The sequence below is a fragment of the Solanum tuberosum genome, unplaced genomic scaffold (genome assembly GCF_000226075.1).
Source record: "Solanum tuberosum cultivar DM 1-3 516 R44 unplaced genomic scaffold, SolTub_3.0 scf00433, whole genome shotgun sequence".
Taxonomy (NCBI): domain Eukaryota; kingdom Viridiplantae; phylum Streptophyta; class Magnoliopsida; order Solanales; family Solanaceae; genus Solanum; species Solanum tuberosum.
This window is the reverse complement of record NW_006239356.1, coordinates 367,231-379,563: the sequence shown is the minus strand read 5'-3', so window position 1 is coordinate 379,563 and position 12,333 is coordinate 367,231. Positions and strand designations below refer to the sequence as shown.

Genomic DNA, 12,333 nt, shown 5'->3' with positions numbered 1-12,333 from the left:
AACCTTATTTAGATATTATACCATAGAAATATAGCAACAATTATGAATATGCTTTCAACCTTATTTAGATATTATACCATAGAAATATAGCAACAATTATGAATATGCTTTCAACCTTATTTAGATATTATACCATAGAAATATAGCAACAATTATGAATATGCTTTCAACCTTATTTAGATATTATACCATAGAAATATAGCAACAATTATGAATATGCTTTCAACCTTATTTAGATATTATACCATAGAAATATAGCAACAATTATGAATATGCTTTCAACCTTATTTAGATATTATACCATAGAAATATAGCAACAATTATAATCTTTTTCAATGAATAGGTGTCCCAAAAAGTATAACCATGAACAAATCAATAGTTGAGAAAACTTATACAGTAACTCATTACTGCACTTGCAAACAGTTAGTTTTTTTTCTCCAACAGCAACCTTAGTTGACATTTCTCCCACGATGCAGCGGCATCAAGTTGACACTTTTGATAAAAAATTCAGGCATTATAAAGCCTGATGTCATTGTAACTCGAACTCCACTCTATCTCCAGTAGCCTGGATGAAACATTTACTATTAGATATATTATTATTCATGACATGGTAATGGTGTTTCGTTATAGCTTTATAAAACCAAAATCGAAAATTAAGAACTGATGTCGTAGAGTCAGGTGTTATGGTTGATGATTAGTGAAATGAAGTATGATAAGGTGTTGAGAACCGAGTTGAAACAAGAGAGTTGTTCTCGTAAGAAACATACCATGTGTGGGTGTCTAAGTACTGATATGCTGCTGATATTACTAATGTGGTCTTTGGATAGCAGAAGACTAACATGCGGGATGCTTCTCCAACTCTCTCCAAGTGCTGGCTTGGAAGTACCTCTCTCACCAGCCACCATGTGATTCGTGACCTAGCATAGAAGGGTAAATATTATAACGAGGTCTACACAGGGGCGGAGCTATAGGAAAATTACACGGTATATACAAGATCAAAATTAATTTTTATGATAGATGTTGAATCCCCTTAGCTTCTTCGTTTGTTTACTTCTTTATATTTTGAATCTCATTAGTAAAAATCTCGGCTCCATCACTGGGTTCACAAATAGGATATCAAGAAAGCCTATAGTGAAAGTAGAACTAGAATACTCCATTACTTATTGAGGAAAAGTTCGGGTGGACAATATGGGATCATGTGTAAGGGCAGCTCAGTGCACTAAAGCTCCTGCTATGCGTGAGGTTAGGGGAAGGGCCAGACTATAAGAGTCTATTGCATGCAACCTTATCCTATATTTCTGCAAAAGGTTGTTTTCACGGTTTGATATGGGATCTTGTGTATTAAACCTGAAATTTACTTGTTGAGTCTAAAACGAACTGTGGATCCTTTTTTTTTTAAGAACCTAACTGATAGAGCTGATGGTAAGTACACTACAACTTGACAAGTTCATATCTCTGGCGTATGTGCTTAATAATAATACACAGAATCACAGATCTTCTCCTTATCAGATAAAATAGCTCATGTTATGAAGATAACAGATATCAAAGTAATAGCAAAGAGAATGAAGAACACTGAAACGAAGATATTAAAGATAATAGAAAAGAGAATTAAGAACGCTGAAACAAAGAGAACATGTTAATGTCATGGTACTGCCAAACTTACCAAAATGGAGATATCATGTTCATGTGCCAATCGTTTTAGTAAAAATCCCGCTGAAAGCATTAAAGCATGTCCTGTTTCACAAAGAAGGAACAATCCCTTTAGTTGTTATGTCGAGTATTAGTTGTCAAGAAGGTTGTTTTATTTTGACATGTGGATACTCTTTAACAGAAGAAAATCGAAGAAAGAGAACTTACACACACAAAAAAAAAAAATGTGTCTTGAGAGCATACATCAACAACTAAGCCTCAAGCCAAACTATTAGGGATACTAGAAGAAAAAGAATCTAACCCAATCAGGGTTCTCATTTACCAAGAAGCTACCTTAAAGAAATGAAAAACAAAAAACTTCCTAGAATAAATGCAAACTACAAGTTAATTCTTAAATTGCTTAAGAAAGTAAAATATAAGAAACAAGTTAAATTAATAAAATAATCAGTTCATCCTACAGTGAGAAATTACCATGCGCACTACCTCCAAGAATTGGTGCAATGAGTGATGATATTGAGTCGATGATAAGCATTCTGATGTGCTCATCTTTCTGCATATCATACCCTCATAAGTGAGTGCCCCAAGGACATGTACCTAATCTAGGAACAAGGCGATGAGAGTAGAGAAACTAGAGTTGTATTTCCAAAAACCTGAGATCTGAGATTGTTCTTTAGCTGATGAAGCACTTCAAACAGTGTAAAAATGTCAAACACTGAGAAACATACTATGTTTTTCATTACTTGTTGAAGGGACTTGTCCACCTGAGAAAGAGAAGATGGCGTTGAAAAGTTGGGTACAAAAACTTGCATGATAATCTCAGCAGCCATATTATTCATGTGGACAAATGATAACATACACAGTACATCTTCAGTGACGTACATAAAATTTGTGGCATGCATATCCTGATCAAAAACAACTTCCCGGTAGATATGCAATGCAGCATATGTAACTGAATTTGAGAAAGCATACTCTATCTGACCTACTAAGAGAAGTGAAAATCCAATTGGCAAATGAATCTACGCAAGCCAGACCTTGTGATTCACATGTCAACATAACAACAACATACCCAGTGTGGTCTGGGGAGGGTAGAGTGTACGCAGACCTTACCCCTACCTCAGAGGTAGAGAGATTGTTTCCGATAGACCCTTGGCTCAAGAAAACAATCCAAAGCAGTCCCAACAAGAAGTAACGGAAGTACAAGAAATAACAGATAGTAACAAAAACAGTTACAACAACAGCAGACAGTAACAGAACAGAACCACAACTAAACAACATGATAATCGAGGTACAAGGAACAATAGATTGTAACAACAGATAGATTGATTCACATTTCAGTAGTAGAAAAGAAGAAAATCAAATTATCGACTGCTGACTTTATTTTCTTTTGTTAATTAGCACCGCAGATATTCTTCCAAGAAGATACTTCTTGCAGCATGGTTCTCCTATTCAAATTTATTCAAAAGGAATTATGAATCATAAAGAATAATCAGATGGATCGGTGCTAGTTATTTTGTATCAAACAACATAAAAACATGTTTTATGACAGAGCTGGAGTAGTTATTATCATGAAGTTGATCAACTACGATGAATTACAAAAGAGGGACAAAGGATTCGGCTGGCGAACAATGTCCAAGATAGAGAATGTGCAGTTATACACAGAAAATATCTAGTAATCTTAACCAGAAGTTTCCATGCCACCCTAACTTTCATTGGATACTTTTGGTATTCCGATCACATAAAGATTTGTGAAACAGCAAACTGAATTGCAGTCTATCTTCGCCGGCAATAAATAACAAAATCAGGTAAGGAAGGCCACACAATGAAAGGATCTACAAATCTGTTTCATTGGTAAATCTAGACAATGAAAACATATATAAATTAGGTTAATCAGAAGGCTAGAAAAGTTGACCTCATAGGCAGAAAGATCTGATGTTTGAGTGACAATTTGAGCCACACGTTTTGGAGAGAAAGAATTTCCAGAGTCCACGAAAACGATTTTGCCCCAGCTTTTTGCAACAGCTGAAGCAGCTTGTAAGCAAATCTGGACAATAATATAATCTTGAATCAGCAACAGAATTGTGAGCCAAAAGAGGCTTCAAAGATGAAACATGCTTCACAATTCAACGGTCAGAAGATTTTTCAATAGTCAGAAGATTTTTCTAACTTTAAGAAACAAACATCAGGAATCAGCACAACCTCCATGTCAAAAAATAAAACTAGAATTATCAATGCACTCTTACTTGTGTTTTACCAGAGGAAGATGTGCCAACTAGCTCCGTTAGATATCCCTCTCTTAATCCACCATGAAGAAATGTATCTATGCTGATCCAGAGTAGTCTTATTCATCAGTCATTTACTGTCAAGGAAGATATAAAAGTATCGGGCGTTCAAGCATTGTTACCTTCTGCATCCAGTAGGTAAGAAGCGCTTATTCTGTAAAGCATCATCCAACAACTCCTGACCATCTACCCATGGTTGATGCTGCTTGTTAATGATAGTCAGAACCTGAGTGATTCCCTATTTTAAGAGTAAAATGAACATACAGATCATTATAGGAATACCAAAGAACAGATATATGAAAACTACATATGTGGCAGATCGAACCTCCTTCAATCTCTCAGAATTATGATGCTGTTCGGTTGAAATCACTAACACATAAAGATCATGCAGGAGAAAATCTTCAACTGCAAAAACAGAAAAACAAAAATAATATGACTACAACACATATATTGAATTTTATCCATAATCCTATGTTCCAAATTAACTTTCTTACTTTCTATTTGAGGGTATCCTAGGATTATGTCCTGCCCTTCAGGAACACTTTTCCACTGCAATTCTTAACACTTTTAGTTCTTTTATTTAAAAGATGCTTTAGCACCCAATTTTGTTCTAAACAACATCAAAAAATTTAATAAGACGACTTTATCTCCACTTCTGGATCCATAGTAAAACTTTAACTTTTACCTTAATAGTCGTATCCAAACCAACTGGGACACTAAAATTTGAAAGAATGGAGTACAATTCAATTGTTAGCGCTAGCATTATTTCAAAAGATTCAGTAAACAGTCTATTTTGGAATCAAATTCTTTTAAAAAGCTTATACAGGAAAATGGAGTTGGGTGGGAGGTGTCGAATCAACCTTAAATTCCCAACAACAACAACCAAACTCCGAGACATTTTTGTTATTTTCTTGACAACCGAGAAATTCTCGAGGGCCGGTTGGTGCACAGTTCGAAACCTGGTGGATAATTGATTCACTCATCTACCCTTCTCCATTTAATTACTAGGCTTTTATCTGTGATAGGGTTCAAACCCGTGACATGCACCAAATTTGTCATCTCTTCTCACACAATCAAACCAAAATATAGATCAACAAAGAGAGAGGATAACCCAGAATATACTTATGATACATGTTCACCATATCAAAAGCATAAAATTTCGATCTAAAATGAGCTTCCCTCTATATGAAAGTACTATCACTTCTCAGGTAAAGTTGAAACTGGTGTAGCAGTTGCATAAGTTAACAAAATCAGTTGTTTATCTCTTAGGGTTAAGTGACATAAAAGTCGTAGTCTACAGGAAAATTTTCCCAAAATAATATCAGTATTGGAATGAAAGATAACATGGTAGAACAAATGGAGAAATTGTTGTTGGTATAAATAAGAGCATAGAGAAAAGGAAACCTGAAATAATGTTGTGAGAAGCACAGAAATTGCGGAAATCGGAGTCAATTAATGGGTAATCACACTCCAAACACCTCAATGCCGCCATCACTTTTTCCAATTTCTCAGTTCCCAGTTTTTCTTCTTTATTCTCTGGCGGGTTATTCTAAACAAGATGGAGGGAAAATGTGCATAGGAAAAATATTTAAGTATTCATGGAGAATTACGGTATGTTAATTCGAAATTTTTTATTACGGTAGAGGCCCAACCAATAAAAGTTGTGTGAGGCTCCACCCATTTTTTGACATGTGAATCGTGGGGCCCAAGCTTGATGTTAAGGCTGAAAAATGAAACCAAAAGGAGAGAAAATGTAAAGTTTGAGCGGGAATTGCAAGATAATTGTGGGATCCACATTAATTTCAATTAAATAAATTAAAATATTATATTAAAAGCGGAAAAGTGCACAGTAAAAAAGTAAGGAAGAAAATATTATGTGTAAAAAAGGTAAGGAAGAAAATATTATGTCTGTTTACTTTGTTAAATTTTTGTTTTTTTGTTATTCAATTTTTTTGAATAAAATATAATCTAAAACGTTACTGTGAACTACGTTTATACTAGTTTTGTAAAATTTTAAAAAAACGTATTATTTTGATAATTGATTTTTATAATAGCTTACTTTGGTCAAAAATTCCAAAAAAGTAAACCAGACTAACATAATTTTGTCTTTTGATCAAATTAGGTTCAGTAGTTAGAGTAATGGTAAAACTTGCATTAAATATCATTGACTCTAATATTTAACAACCCTTTAGGTTGATCATGACTACTATTGAACAAAAGATAGCAAGCTGCAAACACAAAAGAGCTTAAAGAGAAATAAGTACACCAATAGATGAAAGTTGTTTAAAGTTAAAACTTACATCTAATAGATAACAAAAGATCAGATAGAAATATAATTAAACTAAGATATTATTGTAAAAACTGAAGAGCCGCGAAGATACTTGTTCCGAACACCATAAGGGGTCTAGAACAATAACCACAATTCCAAAACCTCTAACCACTACTCTCTCTTATTACTAAGTCTAAAGTACGGAAACTTGGTCGCAATCAATCAGTTTGGTGGTGGGAAGAACACCTCTTCTGCAGTTCTCTTGGAGCTGAAATGCTTCTCTACCTCTGGTGCAACCTTGAAAGAGGCCTGCAGAACTTGTGGGGATAGAGATTTCCATGGTGAAACCTTTCCAGCCAAGTTTGTGAACTTTGGGCTGTTACATAACAAATACTAGTTAAGGTTAGAATCTATATTTTTAGCATAACAGAATCAACAAAACAAATGTAAAACATACTTGGGCGTAGTGATGATGGAGAACCAATCCATGCCATCAGGATCAGCAATCTTCGAGACAACACAGAACCTCGGAACAATGAATAGATTACCAGGCTTGAGATGTGTTTCAAGAATACACTTACCATCAGGGCCAACAACCTGAACTCGGCCACTGCCTCTGACAATGTAGGTGACTTGAAAGGCTGAGTCACACGAGAAACCGGGAGAGCACATAGCACTTCCGTTCAACCTAACAAGATCAGCACCAGTTCCAACTTCGCCAACTAATGGCAAGTTCTTGGTATTCAAAACAACAACCCTTCCACCGCCCTTGATATCAACATCCAATGGAGCTTCCTCACAGTTGAGAACCATGCCATCCCTGTTGGCTTGCTTAGGCTCAGGCATTTGGAAGCCTGCATCGAGCTTCACAATGCCCTTAGCAGTCTGGGAGCTAACTAGAGTCTTAGCAACACTCTCTTCTACATCCCATGCCCTGCTAACAAACTCAGTTGAGAAACCGGTGAAAATTCCATTGGAGCCGGTCAAGTACATGTCAGTAAATGAACCAGCCTTATGTGCAGTTTTGGTATCACCAAGGAAGAGAACCACAAGTTCAGGGTCCTCTTTGTTGTACCACCATGTTACAACACCAAAAGGAAGGGCAATAGAATCACCCTTCTTAATGGCTACCACCTTCTCGTCTTTTTCCGGAAGAACAATTCCAGCAACTCCACTACCTGAGATCCATGTAATGTTATAATTAAGTGGCAGTACTCATTATGTATAATAGATGCAACAACATTCCCAAGGTGTATATATATAACCAAAAAGCAAATTAATTGTTTTATCATGGATCACACAAGCCCTAGATTACGAATTAACCCAAATCATCAAATCCACGAATCAAAACAACAGGATTCCCAAAAATTGAATTGAAGAACAAGCCACAAATCAAAACCTTATTAGTATTAAAAAAGGCCCAAAATTGTTACCTTGAAGAACATAGGCGACCTTAGCGGAATCAGAGTAACGAGGCAAAGCAAAGCCATTCTTTGTAAGAGCAAGTTTCCCAGCGCCAATATTTCCTTCCTTCAACATGGGAAGCTCATTAGGACACCATGCATGATAAGAACCACCATCTCCTCCATAAACTTGCTTAGCCAACTTTGGGGTTAGATCAATATCCATATCTCGAAAATTGATTAGTACTAGTAAGTAATTAGTAAAAGCAGAAACAGAGAGGTGAGGGTAAACTCAATGAGAGTTTGCTATTTATAGACTGAAAATTGCAATACCAAAATTCCGTTAGCGATGGAAACAGTATTATAGATGAATAAGGGCTTTGCGGAAATACAGTTTTACTTAAAAGTGGTTTTGTATGAAATATTCAAACCTAATTACTTGGCTAAACTTTTACTTATCCACTATCACCTACTTAATTATCCACTTTTACATGGAGTATGGAGTATATTTTTACATGATTATCTATTCATTCACTTTTACTTATCCATTATTTACTTATTTATTTTATTAAAAATATATTTTACTGATAATTATTCATTTGTCCACTATTTTTAATATATATTTTTCTGTTTTACACTTAATATTAATTACTCAGCTAAAATTATTTTTCAAGATGTAAGACTAAATATTAATTGATATAAATATTCATTTTAATCATTATTTTTAAAGAGACGCGTAACGTCCAAAATCAACAAATAAAGGTGAGCAAGAAAAATATGTTGCATGTTAATGTTTAACATTAGATACAATTACTTTTTTCGTTTTAAATTATCTATCACGATTCTCTTTTATATTTGTAAGTCAATGCTATATTTTAATATTTAAGTTTTCCTGGAGTATTATTTTTGTCGAGTCATATTACTTTAACTGAATTGTGTGTTCACCTTATTTTAAATATAAAATTTTCTTATTTATTAGATTTATGTATAAGCATGTTACTTCAGGCGTAGACTTGATTCCCATTCATGATCAATCACGTAATAAAACTTGAACTCTTAATCTTTTTATTCATATATCATCACATATAATCATATTATCTAAAACTTAAAAGATATTAGGATGAGATTTTTAAAATTTATGTTATGATGGGATAAACTATTTTCAAACAATATATTAAAATAAAGTTGAACTGTCGATATTTAATTGGTTGAAACATGTCATTTGTACATGTGACCTATTTTTTATTTTTTATTCGTCTTTAATTAAACTACACATGTTATGTCATTTTAACATGTGGCATGATTTTATTGGCTTCTTCATTTAATATGGCATGGTGTTGTGCCACGTCATTTGATTGGAGACACTAAACTAAACCTTTAAAATAGTCTTTTTATAATTTAACAAGTGAGCTCATAATTTATAGACATAATACATATATATGTTATTTAATTTGGTTTTATATTTTTTAATTTTGAGTGTGCACATATATATACACTTAATAAAGTTGAACAAATATATACACACGTCATACATGATACTTATACACATCTAAAAATTGAAAAGATAAATATGAAAGAAAATCAAGTTAAAAGATATATTTATGTATATTATGCTTTATTTATAAATAAAATTGGACTTCAGTTAAATTCATATGAAAAGAATTTACAATATGAATTTACACCGTGGATAGTTTTTTAAATAAAATTTGCAGATATTTCTGTTGGAAACAAATACTATATATATTTAGTAACCGACAAATTAATTAAAAAATAATCCACGTGAAATATTTTCCTTAATTTGTTAGTACTCCATTATTTTCCACCAATAAGTCACGTCTCCTAATCACACTTTTATTCTGTTTAGTGACAGACCATTACCTCCTAAAACTCTCAAATTCTGTAAACCTCCTCATTAGTATAATCACAAACTCTTTAATTTAATTAAAGTCCTAATCCTACTTATCTTTAATTTAATTAAAGTCCTAATCCTACTTAATTTTGAAGTGAAAATCTCCGGTCTATAAATACCAAACTTTCATTGAGTATACAATCATTCTGCTTTTCTTCTCTGTTTCTGCTTTTACTAATTACTAATCGATTCGATTCTCTAGTTTTTCTTGATTAAGAGAGATATGGATGTTGATCTAACCCCAAAGTTGTCTAAGCAAATTTATGGAGGAGATGGTGGTTCTTATCATGCATGGTGCCCTAATGAACTTCCCATGTTGAAGGAAGGAAATATTGGCGCTGCCAAAATTGCTCTGTCAAAGAATGGATTTGCTTTGCCTCGTTACTCTGATTCTGCTAAGGTCGCTTATGTTCTTCAAGGTAACCATTTGGGGCTTTTTTTGTTTTTTGCTGGTAATCGTAATGGTTTTCTTTTTCTGCTGATTAATGGGGATTATTGTGTTTTTGTTGTTTTAGAATTAATACTCTATTCCCGACATGCATTTTGTTGTTTTGATTTGTGGGTTCTTCTTCAATTTTTGATCTTTAGACGAAATTCTTATTTGGGGATTCTGTTTATGAATCATGGGGTTTTGATGGAATTCTACTTGTTCGAGGTTATGGGTTAGATTAGTCTTGGATTTGATTGGTTTGGGTTCATCATCTAGGTCTTGTATGATCCATCTGTTACTGTAAATCCTGCTTTTTTTTCATAAACATTGAAACGGTGCCATATAAATTGGCAGAGCTGAGCTAATTAGAAGTTTGTTTTCATCTATATTGTTAAAAAAACGTTTTTCATAATTAAACATCTTCTTGCCTTTGTTGCATTGGGTATACATCTGTTTATTTTAGTACTACTCCATATTTATGTGATCAGGTTGTGGAGTTGCTGGAATTGTTCTTCCTGAGAAAGAAGAGAAGGTGATCACCATTAAGAAGGGTGATGCTATTGCTCTTCCTTTTGGTGTTGTAACATGGTGGTACAACAAAGATGATACCGAACTTGTGGTTCTCTTCCTTGGTGATACCAAAACTGCACACAAGGCTGGTTCATTCACTGACATGTACTTGACAGGCTCCAACGGGATTTTCACTGGTTTCTCAACTGAGTTTGTTAGCAGGGCATGGGATGTAGAAGAGAGTGTTGCTAAGACTCTAGTTAGCTCCCAGACTGCTAAGGGGATTGTTAAGCTGGATGCAGGCTTCCAAATGCCCGAGCCTAAGCAAGCCAACAGGGATGGTATGGTTCTCAACTGTGAGGAAGCCCCATTGGATGTCGATATCAAGGGTGGTGGAAAGGTGGTTGTTTTGAATACCAAGAACTTGCCATTGGTTGGTGAAGTTGGACTTGGTGCTGATCTTGTTAGGTTGGATGGAAGTGCTATGTGCTCTCCTGGTTTTTCATGTGACTCAGCCCTTCAGGTTACTTACATTGTGAGAGGCAGTGGTCGAGTTCAGGTTGTTGGCCCTGATGGTAAGCGTGTTCTGGAAGCACATCTCAAAGCTGGTAATCTCTTCATTGTTCCGAGGTTCTGTGTTGTCTCAAAAATTGGTGATCCTGATGGCATGGATTGGTTCTCCATTATCACTACCCCCAAGTATGTTTGTTTTTGTACATTGTCTATGTCAAATTATAACGTGCTAAAACAGATTATTCTAACTATCTTGTTATTTGACAGTCCAATATTCACTCACTTGGCTGGAAAGACTTCAACCTGGAAAGCTCTATCCCCACAAGTGCTGCAGGCTGCTTTCAAGGTCTCACCGGATGTTGAGAAGCTATTCAGCTCCAAGAGAACTGCAGAAGAGATTTTCTTCCCGCCACCAAACTGATCGATTGATCCGTCAAGTTGCTCTGGGAATTGTATCTGTCTTAGATTTACTTATCTTGTGTTGAAAGAACAAGTAGTATCTTTACTTAATATCATAATTTAGTTGCTCTTTTCTTTGGTTCTAAAATTTGCTATTGGAAACTTCCCTTATACTTTTCCAACTTTTATATAATTTTATCAAATTAGCAAATCGTGGTTCATATATAATATCTATCTATTGGAATATCTTAAGATTTCAAATTATTGAAGATTGATTTATGGCATCATAGAACATGATACCATCACTTTTAAGAAAGTGAACTTGTCTACCTTTGATGAACTTTTTTTGTGCGTTATACAAGATCAGACTAAACGTTACAAGAATAACTTAACGTTACTTGTTAATTTTGTCTATGGCTATTTGATTTTTGAAAATCCGAAACAATATAGCTTAATATTGCTAAATATAAATTACTTACAGATTGTATTTAATAAAATTTCGTTGTCCACAGTTACATTATCACTTTTAAAATCAAACATAATTTTAACTTGATCCGACATCTTACTCACATAGGCTGGAGGCTTGAATTCACCTATCAAGGAGTTTGATATCTCATTTTAATATCAAGTAATCACATATATCAAAATATTCGAAACATCGAGAGTATTTCATATTTAAATTTAGGATCGAAACATGATAGTATTTCATATTTAAATTTGAAACTCTTTAGAGGTGATTTTAAGTTGATCAAGAGTATATTTCATGTATAGTCTATATATAATATGTATACTTCTAACAAGCTATAATGTATAGATCATGTGACTTTTTAACTATTTTTATGTAAATAAAACATAAATATATTTATTGTAAACTAGTTTATTTCTTTTAAGTAATATATTTGAAATTAAGTCATAAAATAATTTCCGTAATTATTATCTCTTACCCACAATAATTTCCGAAACTTGCAATT

At 33.9% G+C, this 12,333-nt stretch overlaps 3 protein-coding genes across 3 annotated transcripts; 1 reads left to right on the top strand and 2 right to left on the bottom strand.

Annotated features, from left to right (window-relative positions):
- Window positions 1-282: 282 nt before the first annotated feature.
- On the bottom strand, window positions 283-5,510 carry LOC102587995 (DNA repair protein RAD51 homolog 4). Its single transcript, XM_006363312.2, has 10 exons — window positions 5,334-5,510; window positions 4,255-4,334; window positions 4,052-4,167; window positions 3,891-3,972; window positions 3,560-3,691; window positions 2,301-2,411; window positions 2,122-2,200; window positions 1,664-1,734; window positions 768-917; window positions 283-565 (listed from the first exon to the last, which is right to left on the bottom strand). Exons 1-10 carry the CDS (start codon window positions 5,419-5,421, stop codon window positions 530-532), a joined length of 945 nt encoding a protein of 314 aa, XP_006363374.1. The 5' UTR covers window positions 5,422-5,510; the 3' UTR covers window positions 283-529.
- A 680-nt stretch (window positions 5,511-6,190) lies between these two features.
- Window positions 6,191-7,998, bottom strand: LOC102587674 (glutelin type-B 5-like). Its single transcript, XM_006363311.2, has 3 exons — window positions 7,632-7,998; window positions 6,656-7,376; window positions 6,191-6,574 (listed from the first exon to the last, which is right to left on the bottom strand). Exons 1-3 carry the CDS (start codon window positions 7,825-7,827, stop codon window positions 6,421-6,423), a joined length of 1,071 nt encoding a protein of 356 aa, XP_006363373.1. The 5' UTR covers window positions 7,828-7,998; the 3' UTR covers window positions 6,191-6,420.
- A 1,601-nt stretch (window positions 7,999-9,599) lies between these two features.
- Window positions 9,600-11,535, top strand: LOC102587356 (12S seed storage globulin 1-like). Its single transcript, XM_006363310.2, has 3 exons — window positions 9,600-9,929; window positions 10,429-11,149; window positions 11,231-11,535. The coding sequence occupies exons 1-3, from the start codon at window positions 9,734-9,736 to the stop codon at window positions 11,382-11,384; spliced, it is 1,071 nt and encodes a 356-aa protein (XP_006363372.1). The 5' UTR covers window positions 9,600-9,733; the 3' UTR covers window positions 11,385-11,535.
- Window positions 11,536-12,333: the final 798 nt, after the last annotated feature.

What these genes read in the sequence shown, in the direction of transcription:
- LOC102587356 (XM_006363310.2), top strand. Translation starts at nt 9,734, where the DNA reads ATGGATGTTGATCTAACCCCAAAGTTGTCTAAGCAAATTTATGGAGGA. An exon ending in GGTCGCTTATGTTCTTCAAG is followed by an intron (nt 9,930 to 10,428) that starts GTAACCATTTGG and finishes TTATGTGATCAG; the next exon opens with GTTGTGGAGTTGCTGGAATT. An exon ending in TCCATTATCACTACCCCCAA is followed by an intron (nt 11,150 to 11,230) that starts GTATGTTTGTTT and finishes GTTATTTGACAG; the next exon opens with TCCAATATTCACTCACTTGG.
- LOC102587995 (XM_006363312.2), bottom strand. Translation starts at nt 5,421, where the DNA reads ATGGCGGCATTGAGGTGTTTGGAGTGTGATTACCCATTAATTGACTCC. An exon ending in CAGATCTTTCTGCCTATGAG is followed by an intron (nt 2,412 to 3,559) that starts GTCAACTTTTCT and finishes TCTCTTTCTCAG; the next exon opens with GTGGACAAGTCCCTTCAACA. An exon ending in AACATGATATCTCCATTTTG is followed by an intron (nt 918 to 1,663) that starts GTAAGTTTGGCA and finishes CTTCTATGCTAG; the next exon opens with GTCACGAATCACATGGTGGC.
- LOC102587674 (XM_006363311.2), bottom strand. Translation starts at nt 7,827, where the DNA reads ATGGATATTGATCTAACCCCAAAGTTGGCTAAGCAAGTTTATGGAGGA. An exon ending in GGTCGCCTATGTTCTTCAAG is followed by an intron (nt 7,377 to 7,631) that starts GTAACAATTTTG and finishes CATGGATCTCAG; the next exon opens with GTAGTGGAGTTGCTGGAATT. An exon ending in TCCATCATCACTACGCCCAA is followed by an intron (nt 6,575 to 6,655) that starts GTATGTTTTACA and finishes GTTATGTAACAG; the next exon opens with CCCAAAGTTCACAAACTTGG.